This window comes from Hemibagrus wyckioides, linkage group LG11 (genome assembly GCF_019097595.1).
Source record: "Hemibagrus wyckioides isolate EC202008001 linkage group LG11, SWU_Hwy_1.0, whole genome shotgun sequence".
Taxonomy (NCBI): domain Eukaryota; kingdom Metazoa; phylum Chordata; class Actinopteri; order Siluriformes; family Bagridae; genus Hemibagrus; species Hemibagrus wyckioides.
This window is the reverse complement of record NC_080720.1, coordinates 24084846-24109851: the sequence shown is the minus strand read 5'-3', so window position 1 is coordinate 24109851 and position 25006 is coordinate 24084846. Positions and strand designations below refer to the sequence as shown.

The window sequence follows — 25006 nt, the reverse complement described above, 5'->3', positions numbered from 1 at the left end:
ACTGATTAGAGCCAGAATCACTTGTGCCATTATTTGGAGTTGCTCATGGCTGTCAGTATCAATGTGCAAAATTCTCAACTTCTCTTCTCTGTTAGCACGAAGAGCAATCTTTTTAAAGTGGAAAGACGCCCTCCTACCCACACATATTCAATGGATTAGAGAAATTATGTCTTGTTTCTACCTCGAAAAGATTTGGTACTCATTAAGAAGAACGGGAAAACACTTATTTAAGATGTGACGCCCTATTCACTGAACATGTTGACCATTTTAAATAATGCCCTATTATTAATTGTTGTTTTTTTTCTTAACACCTGTAATTCCTGAACTATATATACAACCCCCAACCCCCAATATATACATATATTGGAGAATATTAAAACCAAAAGTGTGAACAGTGAGTGGGCCAGGTTAGAGATCCCTGTTGACATTCATGCGCAGTACAGTTACCAAAACAGGTTCATAAGAAAGCGTTATCTGATTGGCGTTCCGAGCCGTCATGAGCTGAGATTATTTTGATGAGTGCGTCCTGCCATCCTATATTTCAGAACATTTTTACACATCGTACATTGTCGGAAAGCACAATAAAATTGTTCCTGGTGCAAAACAGGGACTCTGATCAGGTAGCCACAGCGGAAAACGTGCACTAGCTCGGCGCCGTTCTATTATGTCATTACGTGACTCATTCCGCGTGACGTTCTGTCGTCACAGGGCCTGGTTAGTGAAGTGTAAGAAAAAAACAATACACCTAAACCTGTTTGGTCAGTGCGAGGTGCTGCTTTAAAGTCACTGCGTTTCTTTTATTTACCGACATACAAGCTAGTAGGTTTTCTGATCCTATACAAAAGTTTCTCATATTGATTTACTAGCGTTAAACGCGAGGATGGCTTTCTTTGGGAAATTGTTTGGTAGCAGTGGCAAAGGAGGTAAAGCTCCCAGTCCTCAAGAGGCTATCCAGCGGCTTCGTGATACAGAGGAGATGCTAACGAAGAAACAAGAATTTCTGGAAAAAAAGATTGAACAGGAACTTCTTACGGCAAAGCGAAACGGCACAAAGAACAAAAGAGGTGAGGTTTTAATAGAAATAAGGACTTCTACGAGCTACACACGCTAGCCTTCTGGTTAATATGTGAAGGCTAGAAATGCTACATTCATTAAAGCATGATTGATACTTGGCTAGTAAATTGAGTTATGCGACTTTAGTTTTCTTAAATTAGACAGGAGATAACGTGAACATTCTGTAGACTTGACATTTTACTGCTAATTAAAATACTTAACTACTTTCCGAATGTAGTAAATATAAAGTGGGGGTATCGTTATTTATTGCCTTTTCTCCATCAAAATAATGCCGCCCACGGATGATTTTCCTTAATAATCAACTAACATGTGGAAAACCTTTGGCTGATTTAGCCACAGCCTTGGTCCTAGATTACCTCTTTTTAAACCGTTTCCCTGCTCCAACACATCTGATTTAACCAATTGTAAGCTATTAACAGCACTTCCTGAATTGTGTAAGAGCAGGGAAAAAGTGACCAAGTCATCCGGGGCATGGGTTGAGAACCTGTGGATTAAACATTCACACCAGCGTACAAATTCACGTCTTTCATTACTTGTATACTGAGGAAATGTATTAAACGGGGCAGTTTTCCATAGAGAACATTTTACATTTCTTGTTTTCTTTCTTTCTAAATAGTCCTCAAATCTAGTGAAAGATACGAACAAATAATAATACCATTTTCAAGCTCCCAGATTTCTGTCAGACCACCGATTTTTAGGTGCACAAAAGAATTGGTACATATAGTTTTAAACTAAATAACACTTAATTTTTTGGTTGTCTGTCTCTTTTTGTAATAACTGCATGAGGTTGGTGGACCCACTGACATCAAACTTTCACCGAAATTCTTCTGTTGTATCCTTTTGATAATTTTCTAGTATTATCCTGCAGTTTCTTACAGTTGTTGTTTTGGGGGTTTCTCCCTTCGTTCTTCTCTTTAGGAGATGAAATATGTTAATGGCTGGTGATTGACTTAGCCAGTATAAAACCTTCCATTTTCCCCTGCTTTGATGAAGTTTCTCCTATTTAGATTGGCAGCATTTCTCTGTATAGTTTTATGTAGACCTCTAAATTAATCATGCTGCTACTGTCATAAGTTACATCAACAATAAAGCTTAGGGAGCTTGTATGTTTCTGCTGTCATTGGGAAAAAGAAGTTAAACCCTCCTTCAGTTCTATGTTTTTATTTATCAGGGCAACTATAACAATTGTGTGGTCCTCACCAACTTCTGTAAACAACAAAATTACTTCAGTTGACAACAAAAACGAAACAGAAAATGTCAGTATGCTGTTCCATTTATTTTGGATGGAGTTCTATTTTATTTATTTATTTTTTATTTGTCTGTGGTATGCAGTTGTGCTTCCCCATTGTAATATCCAGCAGCAGCCACTAGTATCCTGATGTCACTAAAAACAGGTGAACCTTACAATACATCTGTTATGGGGGTGACAGGGCCATTTATCTGAACCATTTTAAACCCCTTTTGTAAGGCAGACCCTACCCTTGTGTCTGTATTTTAGGACAAGTCCCAATAGATAAATGAGCCAAGTCTAGTCAAGAAGTTTTATTGTCATTTCAACCACATATAGCTGATGCAGTACTTAATGAAATGAGACAATGTTTCTCCAGGGCTCTGGTGCTACATAAACAACATATAGCTACAGAACAGAAACGACAACAAACAGCTAAGGACAGAAAGTAGTTGTCCTTCTTACATAAAGTGCAATTTGTGCAACCAGGTGCAAACAATGCAAAACAGTACTTCTTTCCAGATGGCAGGAGGGTGAAGAGTGTGTGTGAGGGGTGTGTGAGTCGTCCACAATGCTGTTGGCTTTGCAGATACAGCGTGTGGTGTAAATGTTTGTGGTAGAGGGAAAAGAGACTCCAATGATCTTCTCAGCTGTCCTCACTATCTGCTGCAGGGTCTTGCAATCCAAGATGGTGCAATTCCCAAACTACTTAAAGTGTCTAGTACACAAGTTGATGATTTCGAAGAAATAAGATCAGGAATAAGGAACCATTGCCAGTGTTCCTCTGGTGTATGGCCAGCCGGCTGCAGGATTGCCTTGTTTATGTTCAGACGCCCTAGTTATTATTCTTCGGCAAAAACTCAGTGAAAGCCTCTGAATCGATCAGTGGAGGCCACCTTACTAGTGGACACAGCTGGAAATGTATTTGGGTTGCCACAGCTTCTGGAGTGCTTGTCAACCCTCAGTCTGCTTCAGGGTGAGGGTTTCAAAGTGCTGGTTATTGTGCAGCCTGAGAAGTGTTTGGTGTTGGGGATGGTGGAGGCTTGCAAGGGACTGACATGGGTCACAGAATGGGGAGCCTTCCATGGTGATATCTGCATACTCCGTGATCACTGATCTAGGCACTAATATCACTTTTATTTTCAGCAGAACTTTTAAGTATAAAATATATTGTGTTGAAAAACACAGCAAAACCTAACAAAAATGCATCCCAAAAGAGTGCATCTGTAGCTCATGGCTTTTGCCTTTTTTAAAGTCAAAAACATGATCTGTGTGTTGCAACTTCTCTCTCTCTCTCTCATTAATAAGATGCAGGTGGGAATTATCACATTACCTGCTTGATGAAGTTCTCACTTCTGCAAATCAGTAGTTCAAATTAGTAGTTAAAAAGCATTTATGTTTTCAATTGTCTCATTGTGTTAAAATCATTATCTGTAGTAGCAAAAGAAGTATATGCTGCATTTTTAAAACTGAAACTAAGCTAAAATAGTAACTGTCTGAAAATGAGCACTGTAAGGCATTAATTAAACAGCATTTGAATTGTAATTTAAGAATTGTTAATGTATCTGAATACCATAATATGAGGCACATATGCCTTCACAAGTCTGCAGAAGTCTCTTGAAACCACTAGACACTTCAGGTATAACATTGCAAAATTGTGCACTAATGTAATACTAATCTAGATGATTAATATGTGCTCTTATTTTTTTGCACAATTGGGACATTTATTAATCACAGCTAATAATGCATTTATTACACTGAAGGTGTCTCACAATGTCTCACAATCTGAAGTTGATTAAATGGTCAAATCAAGAGCACTGAAATCATGAATGTCACCTGACTGTGCAGAATTCAGCAGAATGTGTCTCAAAGTGCTCCAATTTCATTATTTAGTGTTGTTTTTATTGTTAGTTTCATTTTATGCCAATATTCACAGATCAGGTATAACATTATGAGCACTGACAGGTGAAGTGAATAATACTTGTTAATCGTCTCATCATGGCATCTGTTAGTGGGTAGGATATATTAGGCAGCAAGTCAACATTTTGTCCTCAAAGTTAATTTGTTAGATGCAAATTGCTGAAGAAGTTGATGCTAGTTCTGAGGTGTCAGAATACACAGTGCATCACAGTTTGTTGCGTATGGTGCTGTATAGCCACAGACCAGTCAGGGTGCCCATGCTGTCCCCTGTGCACCACTGAAAGCGCGAACAATGGGCACAAAAGCATCAAACTGGACCACAGAGCACTGGAAGAAGGTGCCCTGGTCTGATGAATCACATTTTCTTTTACATCACATCGATGGTCGGGTGCGTGTACGTCCTGTACTTGGGGAACACATGGCACCAGGATGGGAAGAAGGCAAGCTGGTGGAGGCAGTGTCATGCTTTGGGCAATGTTCTGCAGGGAAACCTTGGGTCCTGCCATCCAGGATGTTACTTTGACACGTACCACCTACCTAAGCATTGTTGCAGACCATGTACACCCTTTCATGGAAACCGTATTCCTTGATGGCTGTGGCCTCTTTCAGCGGTATAATGCACCGAACCAAAAAGCAAAAATGGTTCAGGAATGGTTTGAGCACAACAAGAAGTTTGAGGTGTTGGCTTGGTCTCCTTGTGCTACAGTAACTCTTCTGTGGGATCTGAACAAACATACTTGTCTTCAATCCCCATGTGCATTGGTGAACCTTAGGCACCGATGACCCTGTCACCGGTATGGTTTGTCCTTTCTCTGGGTCTAACAGGCAAAAGGTATTGATGGTAAAATAGAGAGTCAGGCTCAGGACTGATGGTAAAAGAGAAGCAAACTTGAATGTTAACAACTACTTATTTGTCACCAGCTTTTTTATTTTTAATTTAAAACAAAAACACAAGATGAATTATGTACCTAAATCTTGTTAACCAGGACAGCAGGTTGACTGAATAATAAGTTACACAAAGAAGAAAAAAAAACTAGTGTGAAACCTACAGTATGGTGGATGACTGAGATTTAACTAACATTTAAAAATGTTGTTCTTCTATGTCTAAAACAGCTGCACTACAAGCATTGAAGCGCAAGAAGAGATATGAGAAGCAGTTGGCTCAGATTGATGGAACATTGTCCACCATTGAGTTCCAGAGGGAGGCACTGGAAAATGCCAACACTAACACTGAGGTCATCAAGAACATGGGCTTTGCCGCTAAGGCCATGAAAGCTGCTCATGATAACATGTGCGTTATTGACCCTTTACTGTTCTGTTTTAAATTAAATTTTGATCAAGTTTTACATTATCCTGTTGACTTTCATGTCTTTGAGCTGCATTGTGAAGGTCTAAAGGTTTTCATTATTGGATGAATATTATGTGATAAAAAAATATTGATTAAGTTCTTTGATTACATATTAATTATTTGTATGTCCTGATTGGCTACAAACTTCACTAATATAGCTACTTGAAATGGTAACTTTAAAATTCTTAAAACTATGATTAATGTATAGGTTCAGCATTTCTTAAAGGTTTGTAAAAACCCTTGTTACCAGTTACATTATTCTATTAATGCGTTATATGGGCAAAATTTTATGGGCAGAATTTTGTGGACAAGCTTTGTGAACATCCATCACACACACATGTGGACCTTGGAAGCACACGAAAATGAAAGCACACGATTGTATCTTTGTATGCTGTAGCATTACTTTTTCCAGCATCACAGTGCCCCCTGTGTCTCTTTGCTGCGGCTCATTGAAACATGGAACTCTTGTTAGAAAAATCCACAACAGGTGCTCCCCTTATCCTTACCATTCACTCTCTTGATTACACCCACCATGGTCATTTGTCCACAAACTTTTGGCCAAATAATGTATGGACCACAAAAATATTTTAAAAATAAAATTACGTGGACTAAGCCTTCTATTTGGGATTAGTGAAATATAATGAAAATGGTGCCTTTTATTGAAATCTGGTCACTTTCTGGTTCCTTAGGGACATAGACAAAGTTGACGAGCTCATGCAGGATATTACGGAGCAGCAGGAGTTGGCACAAGAAATCTCAGATGCAATTTCAAAGCCTGTTGGGTTTGGCGAGGAGTTTGATGAGGTAAGGACAAGGCAAATATTGCATACGTTCTGCTGTTCCTGAAAATGGCATGTTGTGTGTCATGTTTTATTGATGTGGAACTTTGTTAGGGTATTTGTTGGTTTTAGTGCTAACTTTGTCAATGTTATTGGTCCAGGATGAGTTGTTGGCTGAATTAGAAGAGTTGGAACAGGAAGAGCTAGACAAGAACCTGCTAGAGATTGGAGGCACAGAGAATGTACAGCTGCCAAATGTACCCTCTACATCCCTACCTTCTAGACCAGGTAATTTTACCCAGGGTTTATACGTCTTTTGGTTTTGTTTTTTTTATAGTTGTGGTGTGTGTGTGTGTGTGTGTGTATATATATAATATATAAAAATATAATATATATATATATATATATATATATATATATATATATATATAATATAATATAATATAATATAATAATTTATTTTATATATATATATTTATATATTTTATATATATATATTTATATATATATATATATATATATATATATATACACACTACTACTATTATAATAGTATAATAATTATATATTAATTATATAATACTACTTATACTATTAGTATAAGTACTACTACTGCTATTATTATTATTACCTGCTGATCTGGTACTATCTACAAAAGTATCTAGTGTGAAAGTAGCTGTAAAGAGTACTATATAGAGGAATATGTAAATTGCCTAGCTTCACATCTTTCACAAAAGATTTTTGCTACTACATTCAGTAACACATGAAAGACACTAACACGGAGCTTAACAACCTAGTTTTACTCACCTAAGCACTGTGCAGTTTCTACAAGCTAATGAGCATAATTTAAATGTTTTCTTCTAGCAGGAAAGAAAAAGGAAGAGGAAGAGGATGATGACATGAAGGACCTGGAGGCTTGGGCAGCCAATTAATGCCTGCTGTTGGTCACCAAACATCCCCAACACCACACTTTAACAGAAGCAACTGGTCAAACAAGACATATTTCATGGTCTGTTTTTTGGACTGATGAATATGGAAGAGAAATTTAAAAAAAAAATGCTGTGACTATGAAACAAATACTAGTACTCAAAATACATCTTGCCACACTTTTAGGAATTCAGCACAAATGATTTCATCAAGCATGATAAATATTAAGCTGCATATGTCTCAATGCTCTTCCTCATTGGTGGACCTAGAAAAAAAAAGTTTTCTGGAAGGCTCTGTTGTGTGAAGTATTTATCCAGAACTTCTCAAACACTCCCATGTATAATATTTTAAACGGGAAATTGAACATATTATACATGTACATCCATAAAACATTTACATTCATTTTAAAGGTTTACAATTTATCTGTTTCTTCTTCCAGGTTACAAAAACACTAATTTCTTTATGAAAATTGGATCATTTTTTCCCCTGTTGTATTAAGCAGAAGTAGAAGAGTGCTTGAGTGGAATAGTCATACGCATGACCAAAGCTCATCAAGCATATTTATGTGCTGGTTTTGAAAAAATTCTCTTGAAGTGCCCTCTTTGTAAACAACTTTTGAAACATGCATTGTGAATTACACTTTTCTGATATCCTTGTGAAAGCATGTATCTGAATGATATAAATGCTACTAATTATTTCATGATTTACTTTACGAGGCAGTTCTAGATTCCCAAGGAATGATGAACGTGTGTCTGCATTTTAAGTATGAATGTGTGTTCCTCAGAAGGGGTTGGTGATACAGATTTATTAAATATAATTTGTGTGTGTGTTATGCTTCTGAATTCATCTTGTCATCTTGTTTTTGTTTGTTTGTTTTCCTTAAGTTTTTTTCCTCCTGTTTGAAAGGGTATATTTTAAAGCAGCAATTTATGGCACTTGTACGGCATTTAGATTTATTGACATTAGTGTTTATTTTATGTGCAAAGCTACTCATTTTTGCTGGTACATGCAGCTGTACCTTTGTACTAAAGGTTTTGCTAAATGACTTATATTCTTGAAACTTTTGCTGAAAGTTTTCATTTAATTTGACCCTGATTTGAGTGTTGAAAATGATTTCATGGTGTAAAATTGTTTTCCATCAACCATAAATCATGTTGGATATGTGTTGATTAGAATATTGTTTGAAAAGCAGAAACCAAATGGAATATCTACCCCATTGACTTGACTTTTTTTTTTTTTTTTTTACATACAAATCTCCATGGAATAATATATTGGTTTGTCCACTACATACACACGGTGAAGAGCTTGTAACAGCTTGATGACTGGTTTAGGTTGTGGTTTTGTTTGTTTGTTTGTTTGTTTGTTTGTTTGTTTTTTTTGTTTTTTGTTTTGTTCTTGGTGAAGGACACTCCTGAACCAGCTTAGTGTCTGTAACAATGCAGACTCATTTGTACAGGATGAAAACATTTTTGTTTTCATTACCTTGTTGGATTTATTACTGTTATTAAACTGTATTGAATGATTTTGACTGACTGTTCTTACTTGAAAAGGTAATACAATGCTCTTATGATGTTAATTAATTTGAGGTTGGTTTTAGTGACGGTGGACTGCTGAGTTATAGTAAATTTGGACACCTGCCATGAGTGCCCCTTATTGCAGCTGGCAGTTAATGGATTTTTTGCTTGACATCACACAAGTAAAAGGCATGATTGCGGTGCGAGACTTCCTGTCTATAAAATGTTTAAGGTATTTAACTGAGACATGGGCAGTTCTGGGGCCCCCTGACCCCCATGCCCTTCTAAACAAAATGTCTAATAAAATGATTGATTTTTTTCCAATGATCTGCTGCTGACGCAAAAGATAGAACAAATGCGACTCTACCTGGATCCCTTAGAGTGGTACACTGCCACTGGGAATCAGAAGCGGTACTACATGAAAAAATAACATCTTTAAACAAAATATTAAATATTTACACCTCCCTTGCTCTAAAATATCATGTTTGTACCTTAATAGTTTTGTACAAATCCCTTAATTGTGCTTAGATGATAAGCTGGATCTTGAAATCATTTATACTCTGTGGGAAGGGGTCAAGCATGCAGAAGATGCTGGAAAAGAAAAGAATGTGCAGGACCTGAAGGATTCTTCTGAAGAACTGTGGGCAGTATTACTGCTCAGGACAAAAAAAGGATCATGAACGATCTCAAAACATAAAAACAGTCATTGATCATACAGGTCACAGCACACAGTATTAAGAATGTGTACATTCATTTATTATTTTGTCTTGTAGACTTTGTGTAAATGAGAAACAAACTGCAGTTCATAAGACCTCTATTATTTCTTTTAAATGATTAACATTTTGCAGATTCAAGAAGGGGCATTTAAACTTATGGCCTCAACTGTATTATCTGCATAAGCTTCAAATGAAAGACTCAGTGATCAGGGGAGCCTTTTACTGCTGCATCTCATAAAACAGAAAGGCCATCTACTTCTCTCTTGTCAAAAATGAAGCAAGAGACATTAGTAAGAAGTTAATAAGCATCCTCTGTTTAATGCCTTCTAGCTGGTGCCTCTCATCTGGCTTTACTGAAACATACAACTGTGTTTGATCTGCATAAAAGTAGAAGCTATAACCATGTTTCCAAATAATTTTAAACAGATGAAGCATATATAAGGAAAAAAGCAGATCGGATCAAATCAGAACCTTGACGAACACCAAATGTTATCTTTGTATGCATTGAGAAGTGAACACAGATTTTCGGTCACCCAGGAGGCTCTCCTTCCAAACTACTAGAAATACTACCAGTTTTGTTTGACGCCATTTACATTCTAATTTTTTGTGGTCTGTTTTAATCAAATTTACAGGGGAATTCAGAAAATGACCCTAGGGGTCTGTAAATAACAATTTGTGGAATCATCTCAGTAGAGTTATGTCTAGGGTTTGTGCGATGTGTAGATTATCATCATAAATATCTGACACCTCCTTCCCTACCTGTTAGGTAATGCAGGTATGTATATATCCTGATATATATAACTATAACCTTGTAGACTCGCTTCATTTAATGTTATACGCTCATTCGGCTTAATCCATGTTTCTATGAAACAGAACATTAAACTACTGGTCCGTAATAATTTCATTAAACAATAAATGTTCTATATTTAAGAGATAATATTTAAAGTGTTCTAGCTTCAGATCAAGGTGCTAGCTATGCATTCACTACGGTCTAATTTTAATCTAATTACCTACATTTTAGCATCACCTACTCATCCAAACCAATCATCAACCCACTCTAATTAAAATGTTTCATTTATTCTGATTATGATATGATTATATGGCAATTTGGCTCAGAATCCCATTTCTTCTGCTATAGACTGAAAAAATGAAAAAAAGAAAAAAAGACAAGTTTTACCTGCTTGTGTAAGTTTCAGTTCAATGCAAGAAACAAATTGTCACAATCATGTACAATGACCAACCTGCAACCACCCCTGGTGAGGAGTATAGTGTTTTTGTTTTTTTTGGGGGGGTTTTTTGCAGCGATTTACTACAATGTGTTTACGATGCCACAATACAATACAATACATGTTTTTTTTTGGTTTATACATAGTTTGATTTAACGTTGTGTAATGTCACACAAGATGTTTTTCGTTTTTCCACACTACTCTGTGTAAACTCTAAAGTGCCGTGTTGTGTGTGAACATCCCAGGAGATCAGCAGTTTCTGAAATAATTAAATCAGCCCTTCTGACACTAACATACATGCCACAGTAAAGTCACAGAGATGATAATTTTTTCTTTCCTCATTCTGTTGTCTGATGTGAACAATAACTGAAGCACTTGATCTGAATCTGGTGATTTTATGCATTGTGCAGCTGTCACATGATTGATTATTAGGCTGATTAGATAACTGCCTAAATGAATCTATGTACTGGTATTCCTAATAAAGTGGAAGATGAATGTATATAATTATGTATATTATTATAAATTGTAGTTATTGGCAAATCACTTAAAAGGTCCTTGGATATTATTATTATTATTATTATTATTATTATTATTATTATTATTGATATTTTATTTTATTTTTAGGAATTGTAGGTAAAAGAAATCCTAATTAGTTAGGATCTTGGGGATCTTGCAAGCCAGTGGTTTTATTGTGTATTTGTGCAAAATATGGCAAAACAAAATGTTTTATTTTGTACTTTGGGAAAATTGTCAGTAAATCCGGCAGGGGACCTCAGTCCAGTACAGTACATGGGACAGGATACATCTGCGCCATAGTGACTCCAGGCCTGATGAGGCGGTAATAAGCCGCAGGTTAGCTCTTCATATCGGCACAGAAGCACCAGGCAGGGAAGAAAATCCTCGCCGCTTTAGCGTCAACTAAGTCGGTGTAGGCCTTGTCCTTGGAAATATCGCTTGGAAGGTTTACCTGATCCACCACTTTGACAGAAATGGTTTCATACTGGCGGCAAGCTGGACTCAGGTAAGTAACTGGCAGTATTATCAACAGTATAATGTAGATTCATGTTCGACTCCGCAATGATCCTTTACTTTCTGCTTCAAATCGAGTATGTGTTAAGTTTGCATGGCTAACTGAACTAGCAGCGTTGTTAGTTAGCACGTTTGCTATGTCCCTTGCTTATGTAACAAGTCCTAGTTAAATGTTTATGTAGACGGTCCCTGTGTTTTCCCGGATCGTGTATGTAGCGCAGCACTGATACGCATTTCTCGGTGTTATTTCAGCTACATCAGGTACTCGTCGATCTGCGCCAGGGTCGTGCGGTCAGCGCTGAAACCTCAGCTCCGAACAGAGGCTGTTAGAAATGCGGAAGCTAACGTGAAGGTCACTAAAGTGAAGACGACTTAATGTGAGTGTAAAAATCAGGATTTTTTTTATAAAATATCAAAGTTTATTATAAAATCATGTTTGTCCATCATGATCATCTGTCGTTTAATAATCACCCATTTTATTTCTCCTCTGTAGGAGCGGACACGGCCGGTCTTGTCCGGTGTGAGAGCCGGTGACGGAGCATGTTTCTCTGAGATGTGTTTTCTCTTGATAATAAATTATGATTCATTTTGTCAATATTACCTCTTGTTTCGTTCATGTCCAGCAGTGGACAACATTCAGCTGAGGAGAGTAGCACTGCTAACAATTCAGTTTATTTGTATAGCGCCTTTTACAATGGACAGCTTTACAAAAGTGGAGAAGGAAAAAAATATTCTCTCTCTCTCTCTCTCTCTCTCTCTCTCTCTCTCTCTCTCTCTCTATATATATATATATATATATATATATATATATATATATATATATATATATATATGTATATATATATATATATATATATATATATGATAGATATATATATAATCTGTGTTTTTAAATTAAAGTTACTCTTTTATCCCTATTTCAGTCCTAACACTTAAGTTTAAGAAAGTTAAATCCAAGTCAAATTGGCCCTCAGGTATCTAAATAATTAGAAGGTCTGGCTAATAAAGCCTGTTTTTGTTCTATTTTGTTAATATTGTGAATTAACATTTAGTTGCTGACACAGAGCACATTCTCCTCAGCATTATTGCATAGGCAAGAGTGCATTTATACTATAAATCAGTTGTAACTGACATTCTATGTTGAGTAATTGGTGAAAAGTTGCACTTTGTAACAGAACCAAGGCATTAAAAGGCAAACCAGGATACACAGAAGCACACCAGTATGCAAATTAGCACCTAACGCCTGAGACCACAGATTATCAATTAAATGGCTGAAAGAGCAGTTTATTAGAGAAAGCTTTTGTATTGTTTAAAATGATTTGATTAGCATTTATTTCAGACATTTTTGTCTATTTTATTTTTTTAAAAAAACAACTTAAAAAGGTCTTTTAACCTTCATCTCTTTGCAAAAACCTCATACTTTTAATTGCACTGCTAGTTTAGTGGGCATTAAAATAAGGTCTTTTATTTGGAAATAGTCTTTTTTTATTATTATTAATTTCAAGGTTCAAAGTGCTTTAGTGTTTTGCCAAAGGTACGTTGTTTCAAGTGTTTATTTGCAGACATAAGCAAATGTTTGACATAGAGTAGTTTAAAACTTCTGTAATTTTATATAAAAAATTATTAAGACAATTTTTTTTGTGGGTGTAATGTAGACTGACATTAGTTTAAATCACTAATGTATTTCAATTGAATTGCATTTTAGTCTCTGTACCCACAGATTAATCCATATTTAAAAGAAACAGGTGGGAAAGGTAGTATAATCATATAATAATTATACTTATAATTGCTCAAAAACAGGTAGAAGGATAATTGTGTCAAATTAAACTTCACGGTCATCAGTATATAGTAGTGAGGACTTTAACATACATATAATTATGAAGAAGCTAGTAATAAAAATCAGGGGAGTATTTGTAAGATTATACCTCAATCAAGCCACCAGAATTATTTCACTGATTTCCTTGATTTCACTAGATTTGAAACCTAAAGAAATACTACCAGAGCATTGTATTATTATGCATCTTTATCTCCTCCTCAGGACTAGCATGGTGTGATGCAACCCATGAACAACCTGCCATCCTTCTTCCATATTTGCATAGGGATCATATACATAGGATCTTATAGATTAGGTCTCATCATGATACTCAGACTACAATGGTTATCCTACTCCTTAAATCAGGATTACATTTCTTCATCTCATACATCATATAATTCTTCTAGATAGATACAAACATTTATTAGGGGAACAGCTCTTTTCTGGTTGAGATCTTTTTTTAATGCTCATTTAGCAATTCAGGAACCATTGCTCTATAGAGATCTTGATGTTCCAGACTTGTTAAATAGCGTTCCTCTTAAATGTATCTGGGGTACATACAGATCTGTGGTAAACTGGTATGATTTGACACTGTATCTTCTTGGTAGTTAGTCCTATGCAAAAACTTCACACGACACTACAGAGTAGCATTTACATTTTAGTTCAAAATGTCTGACCCTTCTTGAACTTAATAGTAGTATTAGGAGTAGATTATGAACGGTTTTCAGTTCATAATTAACCAGATTTTGAATATTTTCTCTGCAACAGCATTTAGTTTAAGTCTAAGCTTGCACTCATCACAATATACGCTATTTAAGCAACTATACGACAAGAATAATAACTTCCCTGTCCTTGAGCTGGACATGCACAGCTGAGGTGATGCACAAACATGACATTCTTGCTGTAGTTCTCTTGCTCTACAGATCTGAGGGGTTCATTTAGATGCTCTAAACAGTTCACCTTAATTCACCTGGAGCTTTAAGTCACTCACCTGTTGTAGGTGATAAATAATCATATGGATATCCAAAATACAGTACTTTCCAAAAACATCTCTCATTGTGTATCTTGTATTTCAAGACATTCTTTGCATTTTCTCCATTTGACTGGTAAATCTGGAGTCTAATCCTTCGTCAGGTTTCTTTCATTTTGTGTTTTTCAGGGAGTTAACACAAAGCAATCGGTAGAAATGAAAGAGCCCAACATCTTACAAGGTAAAAAATAAAACAAGAGAGTAACCTCAAACATACATGTTTTGTTTAGATAATTTATATTTATACAGTAAAACAAAATGCAGCTGTAGATGGTGGCCATTTTTCAGGTCAGCAGGTAATGTGGAACTCTACTTGACAAACAGGCAACAGATCAGGACAACCTGTACATGTTGAAAAGTCTGACAAATGTGAATCTGGATTTATCAACTGTGACAGGAGATGGAGGCTGCTGACCAGCTTTATTTGGGAGGCCTGTAGGCAATCTTTCTGCTCTTCAGCACAGACCACTTATGTCTCTTCAAGTAGTAGACAAGTGGAGTAAGAATAGCTGCGCCCATTAGTAACTAGAAAGGGAATAGGAGACAAAAAAGAAGCATTACACAAAATCCACACGAGACAACACTCAAGAGACCATTTAATCCACAATGCTACCAACAAAGTTATACTAGTAAGGGCAACCAGAAGCCGTTTTCCTTATTTGTTTTGGGTAAGTGAACAAGAATATATGTTTATACAGTTGATCCTGAGATACATGAGCAAAAATGCTTAGAAAAAAAAAGTAAACTTGCTATACAATTAAATGATGTAAATTCTTAAAGAATGCAACATCCACTATATGGTGGGAAAAAGAATAAATTCAGAAAAAGAAAATTTTAGGTTCTGTGGTAAATTATACGAGTAATTTTTCCTACCATTACAGTCATTTCAAATCACCCCTAATAACCAAACAAAAAGATAAATAAATAAACCCCCTCCCCAACTGTATCAGGAACAGTACAAGTAACTGCGGATGCACTTGAATTGTAATGCAGATGTCATCAAACCTTTAGTCCCATGCGCTTGCGCTGGTCATGCTCTGGCTCAGCAGCCCATCTCAGGAACGTACACACATCTTTAGCCACCTGACTCATTGTGGCTAATGTTCCTATGAAACAAAAGATCATATTGTTGATATTAAATAAGCGTTATGTGCAAGAAATACTGAAACTCTTCATATTCACAATAATTGGCTTGTTTCACAAGGCTAATTTTAACTGTTCTTTGTATTATATGTGAATAAAAATGTTTGAAGAAATCATTCCCCACACCATTACACCACCACCACCTCCAGCCAGAACCACTAGCACAGGGCTTCAATCTGCCAACCATGCCACAAGCCAAAAGTCATGTGAATTATGATACTACCTTTAAGACAGCACAATGCTGTAAAACTTATTTCTCTTACCCAAACTTTCCAAGTTGGGGATGTGTTAATAGCAAAATGTCATGGCGGTTGCCAATATGTACAGTATGTGGCATATGAGAAAACAAAAATGAACCAAATGAGAAAAGATCTTTTAAAAAATTCTGCTGTAGATCTACAACATTTTTTTTTTAAAGATCTTTCATCATATAGTTCATTTTCTTCCCATGTTGTCCCCCCACCTCCAAAACTACTCATACATATGACTTACGAATTCCTATGCATGAACATCTAAGAACAACTTGAAGACAGCAGTTGTGCTAACAAGTATGCCATTATCTCATGAAAAGCAGTGTGTTTGGTGAAACCCATAGTCTCTCCTGATTTAAGATATATTACTTAGAGGGAGTTTGGGATTCATTAAGTTAACATGCTTATTACACATGATGCAATATAAGCAGTATAGTATTTCATGATGAATACCTTGGCTGTTATATATAAATCATCTGGAACATGAACAATTGCGTAACAAAGCAAACGATGTGAAAATGCTTACACACAGCTCTCACCCATGTTGTGTGCTGAAGGCATTGATATATAAAAGCAGTGAGCAACAGCAGCTAATGCAAGGCCATGGTGGTGCTGTGATTAAGGCTTTATACTTCTGAATAGAAGGTTGAGAGTTCAAGCCCTTAAACAAGGGCCTTAACCCTCTCTGCTCCAAACCTGAATGTCTATCCAAATAAACTAAATAGTTATATTTTCATAGAAAGGTTCAACATAATGTGTTTATATGGTGTTTTTGCACAAGTTCAACTGCATTAGAACTAACTGATTTATTGTTTTAACAAGTGAATTAAATATAAACCTCACAGCCAGAACTGCAGTTAGAGCTGCTGTTACAGAGACTCTACACCATCTGACCAATCAAGCATTCATCTGTGCTATGGTAAAAATGACAAAAACAGACTTTTCCTAATGCAGCATTTAAGTTTCAGAAGTTTGTAACGTGATTGTTTACGTGGCTGGAAGACAAGTCAAATTATGTGTCAAATGCATGTGTTTTTAATCAGGAGTTCTTCAGAAGTTATCAGGCAAATGTGGGATAATAAAAAACATTCTGATAAAAAATTCTATGGCAAAAGGTTTTCCTCTTAAACTAACCAAGAAAGAAATAAATGGAAAAAAAAGATAAAGGAACTACTACTACTTAAATCTGCAGTTCCTTATTAAGAAAGGTTAGGAAATGGTTAAGTAAGTAGGGAGTCTTTCCCTTACACATTTACAATTTGCCACTGTAAAATTTATTAATATTATACTTGATAGTTTAATTATAAAAGCGATTGCAGTTAAAAGTGTAGATTAGTGAAGTGTAAATTAGCAAACCAAAATATTGTAAACTGGGACCAAAGAGATACTTCAGTGATACCTATGAGAAGCTTTCATCATGACTTACCATCATCATATTCAAGCACCTCGTTATAAATAGGTGGAGCCATTCCAATCGCCTGGCCCGGGAAGTAGGGGTTGTAGTAAAGCCCTTCTCTTAAAGACACACCTGCTGGTGGGTCACAGTAACCAGTTAGTAGAGAGAAAATGTAGTCTTCACCTCCATGCCTATGTGTGAGAGAGACAGAGACCAACAGAGAGGGAGAGATGTCATTTTGGTAAGTGAAATGATTCAAAGAGACTAGACTTCTAAAATCCTAAAAGCTTTTATCTAATCATTTTTATATTTTGAAATACAAACTGCATCCTCTACTGGCTTTTTCATGCTTATCCAAACATCGAAGTCAGTCCTCCTTAAAATCAAGTTCCCCAAAATTCAGCCAATGGAATCAGATAAACAGACAAATCTATAAAACTTTAAATCTTAGACCTAGTACCTAAAAACTTGCATTCAAGTTCATTTTGCATTTGTGTACAAGAGGCAGGAGAGAATTCTGTGTCTGTAATCACCTGGACTTCCTGTTCACCTCACTTATTTTTTTTAACCTACAGTTGAGGTTATAAGTTTACATTACAGAATATGCCTAATGTTAATAATAAAATAACTATAATAAGATGGATGATAAAAAATGCATTTTTGCACTGCCCTAAAGAAGCTATTTCACATAACAATTGTTTACATTTTGTCCACAAGACAAAAAAAGTCCAACAGTCCTGCAGGTTCTGTCCCAAAAGAGATAAGTCTTTGGAGCTTGGAACTCTATCTTGATTAGAGTCTTGAAAATGAGCCCCATAACATGATGTTGCCACCATCCTGCTTTACCATGCGTATGGAGTTCTTTGGTCTTGTTCATGTGGCAAACAAACTGTACATACTTTGGAACATAGATTTGGCTAAATAATTGTGCTACACCACATGAATGGTAATGCATAATGCAAAATATCTTTTTGGAGTAGCACATTATTTATAGGGTCTATCGTCCCTATAGAGTTAAAAGCAAAGCTAATTCAAGTTTTTAACTGTCAATTTCTGAACTAATGAGCCTTTCTGGCCCAAATGTGAATTAAACTGCATTGACCTTCTAGTGTAGTCCAATGTACACATGTATGTGATTAAGGGTGTGTTTGTCAATTTGGACCACTGCTATGCACCCATATTCCAGCCTACTGCATGGCCATCCAGAATTTGTTACCTGGCATTGACAATATAGCTGAGGTCAGGGGGCAAAGCTCCGTTGTTGGCAGCACGAGCAGCTTCTGGACTGGAGTAGGGTTTGGGGAAGTAATCAGAAAGTTTTCCAGGCCGGGTGAACATTTCTCCTGACTCATCAGGTCCATCCAAAACTTCAGTCTGTGAAGGATTCATGCCATCATGTTAACATCAATATGGTATGGTGCTGGCAAAAATGAATTTGGATGACAGAAGGCTGCTGCTGTGATGAACCACATTACAAAGCTTTACAAAGTGAACAAACATTTTATAACATGAGCAGCTATGCTAATTTGTGCATTGTTTGTTACAAATATAAACAGCAAAAGTGATTATTTTTTCTGTCTCCCTGGCATGTTAGTCACCATGTTCAAATTATGTGGACATGGCTGCTAAATGGCAAAAGGTCTGTGCTTTGTTGTCCACTGGCTTGTGTAGCAGGGCTAAGCTTTTTAACTATAAACCTGATTACTATTTATATTAGCAAATTATCAGGTCCTTTGCTTGTTTGTTTTTTGCCCATGAGATGAACCAGGACATTATATGGCCAAAAGTTTGTGGACCTTTGCGACCATAGGTGGACGTTCCCCAAACTGCTGCAACAAATTTGGAAGCAAACTATTGTATAAGATGTCTTTGTATACTGTAGCATTAGAATTTATTTGTGCCTGCAAAGTCTTTGGTGGATGCCCATTTTACACCCGATTTTGATATCCTCACCTTTTACCGGTTAACCTGCTAACTGTAAAACCTTCAGAACAGTGTTAGTATAATCTTTTCATTCTTATTGTGCCTCTGTCTCAACTCCTTTTGAGCAAGTTGCAAACAAAGTTCTAAATTTGTTTATATTTAACAAATATAATTAAGTTATATTTAATAATTATTAATAATATTAATAATAATATATCTTAATTTTATAATTAAGACAAATCTTTGTCACTTTGTCTGTTAAAGGTTCAAGTGAATAAACAAACTCCAGATTTTATTTTTTACTTTATTTTTAGAAAGTGTCCCAACTTTTCTGGAAATGGGGTTTGTATATTATTGCTATGACAGTGAATAACTTCTGTGACAAATAAATATAAATCAATATTTTTAACTAACAAAGAACAAAACAAACCCTTCACTAATGTTAATTTGCATAAATTCATATAAAAGTGTACTTCAAATTCACTTAAAAAAAAAGTGTTACCTCCTCAGCTAATGCTTTTGCCTCTTCCTCTGTGTGTGAAACTCCCACCAAGTTACGGTAGGCCAGATACTCCATACTGTGGCATGCTGAACACACCTGCTTGTAGACTTGATACCCACGACGGATACTACAAAGACAAATAACATTGTCAAGCCAAACTGTCTGATTTATGTGATGCATATTTCAAATGAATATCATAAGAATATGGTGGCGGCTCAAGTGGTTGGGGTTCTGGGTCGTTGACCGGAAGATCAGGGTTCAAGCCCCAGCACCGCCAAGCTGCCACCCATGGGCCCTTGAGCAAGGCCCCAACCCACCCTGCTATCATGGCTGACCCTGTGCTCTGACCCAAACCCCCAAGGATGGGATATGTGAAGAAAGAATTTCACTGTGCAGTAATGTATATGTCACAAATAAAGACAACAGAGTCTTTTTATGAGTGCTCCAAATCATATGAACTACCAAATGACTGTCTGAATATAGTTTAAAAATACAATCAATTGTATGAGGCTACTTTTACATAAGTGTAACTTTGGCCAGGTCAAACCTGCTACAAATTTCTACTGCAATATTCAACATTATTCATTATATTGTCAGAATTTTCAAAATACCTCCAGTACCCCTGCATTATATTTTGTACTGTCAGTATCTTTGGATACAGAATGAAAAACTATAATTCTTGAACTATTATACTTTATACTTAAACAATTATAAGAAATATTAGAACATGCCTAGTTTATTGTAGGGCATTTAATACCTGCTGTGGTCGAGGGCAGACACTAAGCCATTATGGCTCCAGGGGTAACTGGGAGGGTGCAGCTCCAAATCTGACGCGCTGACAGACTGATGGAGCACCAGAGCCAGTCCAGCCCCTCCTGTAGTTAACACTCCTAGTGTTGTCAGAGCCACCTTTCTCCCCTTTGGCAAACTGGCAAAGGACATGTTAAGCTAAAAGACATATCACATAGATCAGTATCATTTATCCCACACATCAGCAAGCAAAAGAGCAACTCTTTGGTTAAGGTGGTTATAACCAGCAAATAATAATAGGAATTAACAGCAAATTGTTTTGACTAGCTTTAATTCACTGTTGATTTTTATAATGAATAGACAAGCTATCAGATGGCAGTTATCTAGTAAAACACTAACATTATAAAGCTATAGATAGAATACAGCATAACATCGGTTAGCTTTTGACTTCTGATATGCAGTGGTCCCTACAAAAGGGGTGTCAAAACTTATCTTTTGGAAATCCAAACTGAGAGTTAGTAAGTGGCTAGATTCATATGTACATCATTTATTGATATTATACTCATTTATTAGTCATTAGCTTTTTGGCCAATTACAGCTGAATAAAGAAACAAACACTGTGCAATAGACTCATAAATATTTTACAGCCGTGCCTGTAACTTTCCCCATTCACTTACTTAATTTCTTGCTTTTATTAAACTAATGTTTACAAAAATGCTGGTTAACACCAATGTACCTTTTTAACATGCGAAACTTTTGTGACCTTTCTAACTTTTAAAAATAATGGGTAACTTAATTTATAAAACAGGGCAATATTTAAAAAAAAAAAAAAAAAAAAGCATGGCAAAATGCAAACAGCTCAAGGACTATGATGTGGACACCTCACCTCAGAGGTATCTCAAGCATTTGATGTGCTGGGGTTTAGTGTTCGAGGGTTGAAAATGCTTTGGCGTTAAGTGTGAGCTGGAGTTTAGATTAACACTGTTTCTGAATTCAATCAGCAAATGCCAAATCAGTCTAGCTTGGATATATGCAGGTTATTTTAAAAATGGTTGATTAAAAACTTATGTAACTCACTTATACTTGAACTCCATAGAAAGCCAAATAAAAAAAGCTTCATTTTTTTAGTAATTTTTAGACTGCAATATAATTTAATAGCAATGAATGTTTACAATCAACTTATTTTTTCTATGTACAAATAGCACAATAAATGTTAAATATTACTTTGATTATGTAAAACTGTTAATAGTAGTGTGTTTACATTTATAAAGTAGTTAATTATACCATTGAACAGTAACTATGTAAACTAACAGGGTTTTCTTTCTGTATTTGTAACTGAACTTCCAGTTACACAAAACAAGCATAAAACTGACAATATGACTGCAATCAGATGACATGATTTTAACACATTTAATATTAACATTATTAATACAAATGTTATTAATAATATATATTATTATATTGTTATTAGTGTATGTATGTATGTGTAATATATATATATATATATATATATATATATATATATATATACACACACACACATACACACACACACTATATTGCCAAAAGTATTCGCTCACCTGCCTTGACTCGCATATGAACTTAAGTGACATCCCATTCCTAATCCATAGGGTTCAATATGACGTCGGTCCACCCTTTGCAGCTATAACACCTTCAACTCTTCTGGGAAGGCTGTCCACAAGGTTTAGGGGTGTGTTTATGGTAATTTTTGACCATTCTTCCAGAAGCGCATTTGTGAGGTCACACACTGATGTTGGACGAGAAGGCCTGGCTCTCAGTCTCCGCTCTAATTCATCCCAAAGGTGTTCTATCGGGTTGAGGTCAGGACTCTGTGCAGGCCAGTCAAGTTCATCCACACCAGACTCTGTCATCCATGTCTTTATGGACCTTGCTTTGGTCACTGGTGCACAGTCATGTTGGAAGAGGAAGGGGTCAGCTCCAAACTGTTCCCACAAAGTTGGGAGCATGGAATTGTCCAAAATGTCTTGGTATGCTGAAGCATTCAGAGTTCCTTTCACTGGAACTAAGGGGCCAAGCCCAGCTCCTGAAAAACAACCCCACACCATAATCCCCCCTCCACCAAACTTTACACTTGGCACAATGCAGTCAGACAAGTACCGTTCTTCTGGCAACCGCCAAACCCAGACTCGTCCATCAGATTTCCAGATGGAGAAGCGCGATTCGTCACTCCAGAGAACGCGTCTCCACTGCTCTAGAGTCCAGTGGCGGCGTGCTTTACACCACTGTATCCAACGCTTTGCATTGCACTTGGTGATGTATGGCTTGGATGCAGCTACTTGGCCATGGAAACCCATTCCATGAAGCTCTCTGCGCACTGTTCTTGAGCTAATCTGAAGGCCACATGAAGTTTGGAGGTCTGTAGCGATTGACTCTGCAGAAAGTTGGCGACCTCTTTGCACTATGCGCCTCAGCATACGCTGACCCCGCTCCGTCAGTTTACGTGGCCTACCACTTCGTGGCTGAGTTGCTGTCGTTCCCAAACACTTCCACGTTCTTATAATACAGCTGACAGTTGACTGTGGAATATTTAGGAGCGAGGAAATTTCACGACTGGATTTGTTGCACAGGTGGCATCCTATCACAGTTCCATGCTGGAATTCACTGAGCTCCTGAGAGCGACCCATTCTTTCACAAATGTTTGTAAAAACAGTCTGCATGCCTAGGTGCTTGATTTTATACACCTGTGGCCATGGAAGTGATTGGAACACCTGATTCTGATTATTTGGATGGGTGAGCAAATACTTTTGGCAATATAGTGTATATATATATATATATATATATATATATATATATATATATATATATATATATATATATATATATATATATATATATATATATATATATGATAAGATGTCATAACATGGAAAACAGCTGTCAAAGTGTTTCAAAACCTTGACACAATTTCTATCAATATTTATCAATATATACACTTCAGTACTTTTCTGTAATGTCTGTGACATTGTAAAAGTCATTTGTGGACACATACTAAGGCCAGACAGAACAAGAATGAGTAGCAGTTTAAAAGATGTGGTCGGCTGGATTCACGTGTCTCATAGGAAGCCTAGACCTTCACTCTGTCCAGTTCAGAGATTGAATTAAATGTGTAAAAAAAAGTATATAACAGTAGTTATTTTGGGGGCAAATAAAACAGATGCTATGAACAGGAACGTCAAAACGTATTCTATATGTGCTAGTAAATAAGAGCTGACCTAAATTTAGGTTAAAACTTGGTGTATTTAGATAACTTGATACCTAAAGCTTACATTTAAAACTGAAAAAGGTCACGGTATTTAAAGAGATAAAGGAAACTCAATCCATCATAGCCAAATTAAAATGATAGTCTCCTTGTAGCCAGAGAAAAATATCGACTTGAGAGGAGAAATGATACCCAGTGTCAGCTCTGATATAATTGATGTAATATGCGATAAGGCTGCACAATAATTGCTGTACTATAAAAGAGGTACTAAATGTATGGGGTGCTCTTTGACCACTTAACAGTGCGTGTTAATTAAAGGTGTATTATATGCATGACTATCAGATATATTTTCGTAAGAAGTCCTACAGCTAACTGATATACTGCAAGCGTATAGAAAAACAGGCCTTAGACGACGACCAGATCATTCAGTTTAGGTCATTGAAAAAGGTTTGCATCAAATCCAAAACTCGAAATATCACTAAATTAGAAAGCAATAGGATTGGGAAAGATGCAATTTTATCAGATTTAGCTAAATGAAGAAACCCCTTTATAAAAGTCCCACTGTGACCTTGCTTAGATTAGCTCACATGCAGTGTCTAGCTTAGTCGCACAGGAAGACAGCATTCATTTGCTAGCTGCTCTAAGACAATGAATAGAATTAATGTTCTTATGTTAAAATATATATGTGTACATAGATATATATCCATCGTACCCGAGGCACGGGCACCGCTTTTGGTGCATTTAAGAAGGTCCTACCGCACCCGGACAACACGACCATTCGGAGCGCAGCCATGTTCTTCCCTTTCGGATAGACTTCCGCCGTCCTCCTCTTCTTCTTCTTCTTCTCATAAAACAGTCTAACTAGGAGCATTTCGCCACCTACTGAACTGCCTTCTACTTTCTCTTCTCACAACGTCTGGGTATGGAGTTACATTCATACCATTAGAAATTTGAGTTTTTAATCCAAAAATCTGAATCTGAATATTACAGCACAAAAGCATCTGTGTTATCCCTCTCTCTTTCCTGTAAATGTACATTTTATATCCAGATATCTGTAAACCTTTTAACAACACCCATTGTTAAAAGCAGGGGCGTAATTTCCACTGGGGGCAGGGGGACAGGACAGGGGGACAGGACAGGAGTACCCCCTCTGTGACTTGGTTGATTCAGTAAATTAGCTCAGGTCAGGATAATTT

The 25006-nt window shown here is 36.5% G+C and overlaps 3 protein-coding genes across 4 annotated transcripts; 2 read left to right on the top strand and 1 right to left on the bottom strand.

Annotated features, from left to right (window-relative positions):
• Positions 1–692: 692 nt before the first annotated feature.
• Positions 693–8798, top strand: LOC131362050 (charged multivesicular body protein 4b). Of its 2 annotated transcripts, none has more exons than XM_058403774.1 (5): positions 693–1064; positions 5336–5513; positions 6260–6374; positions 6511–6637; positions 7217–8798. In XM_058403774.1, the coding sequence occupies exons 1-5, from the start codon at positions 881–883 to the stop codon at positions 7279–7281; spliced, it is 669 nt and encodes a 222-aa protein (XP_058259757.1). In that variant the 5' UTR covers positions 693–880; the 3' UTR covers positions 7282–8798. The 2 variants fall into 2 exon arrangements, with proteins under 2 accessions (XP_058259757.1, XP_058259756.1); XM_058403773.1 differs by having other exon boundaries at positions 695–1064; positions 7214–8798.
• Positions 8799–11529: 2731 nt separating this feature from the next.
• Positions 11530–12356, top strand: atp5f1e (ATP synthase F1 subunit epsilon). Its single transcript, XM_058403481.1, has 3 exons — positions 11530–11753; positions 12014–12138; positions 12255–12356. The coding sequence occupies exons 1-2, from the start codon at positions 11722–11724 to the stop codon at positions 12135–12137; spliced, it is 156 nt and encodes a 51-aa protein (XP_058259464.1). The 5' UTR covers positions 11530–11721; the 3' UTR covers position 12138; positions 12255–12356.
• Positions 12357–14824: 2468 nt separating this feature from the next.
• On the bottom strand, positions 14825–24680 carry LOC131362206 (cytochrome c1, heme protein, mitochondrial). Its single transcript, XM_058404059.1, has 7 exons — positions 24523–24680; positions 20577–20767; positions 19820–19946; positions 18611–18768; positions 17425–17585; positions 15610–15710; positions 14825–15129 (listed from the first exon to the last, which is right to left on the bottom strand). The coding sequence occupies exons 1-7, from the start codon at positions 24601–24603 to the stop codon at positions 15025–15027; spliced, it is 924 nt and encodes a 307-aa protein (XP_058260042.1). The 5' UTR covers positions 24604–24680; the 3' UTR covers positions 14825–15024.
• Positions 24681–25006: the final 326 nt, after the last annotated feature.

Coding starts and splice junctions, on each gene's coding strand:
- atp5f1e (XM_058403481.1), top strand. CDS start 11,722: ATGGTTTCATACTGGCGGCAAGCTGGACTCAG. Junction 11,754..12,013: donor TGGCGGCAAGCTGGACTCAG/GTAAGTAACTGG, acceptor GTGTTATTTCAG/CTACATCAGGTACTCGTCGA.
- LOC131362050 (XM_058403773.1), top strand. CDS start 881: ATGGCTTTCTTTGGGAAATTGTTTGGTAGCAGTGGCAAAGGAGGTAAA. Junction 6,375..6,510: donor TTGGCGAGGAGTTTGATGAG/GTAAGGACAAGG, acceptor TTATTGGTCCAG/GATGAGTTGTTGGCTGAATT. Junction 6,638..7,213: donor ATCCCTACCTTCTAGACCAG/GTAATTTTACCC, acceptor GTTTTCTTCTAG/CAGGAAAGAAAAAGGAAGAG.
- LOC131362206 (XM_058404059.1), bottom strand. CDS start 24,603: ATGGCTGCGCTCCGAATGGTCGTGTTGTCCGGGTGCGGTAGGACCTTC. Junction 20,768..24,522: donor AAGCGGTGCCCGTGCCTCGG/GTACGATGGATA, acceptor TATGTCTTTTAG/CTTAACATGTCCTTTGCCAG. Junction 17,586..18,610: donor AGCTATATTGTCAATGCCAG/GTAACAAATTCT, acceptor TCTCACACATAG/GCATGGAGGTGAAGACTACA.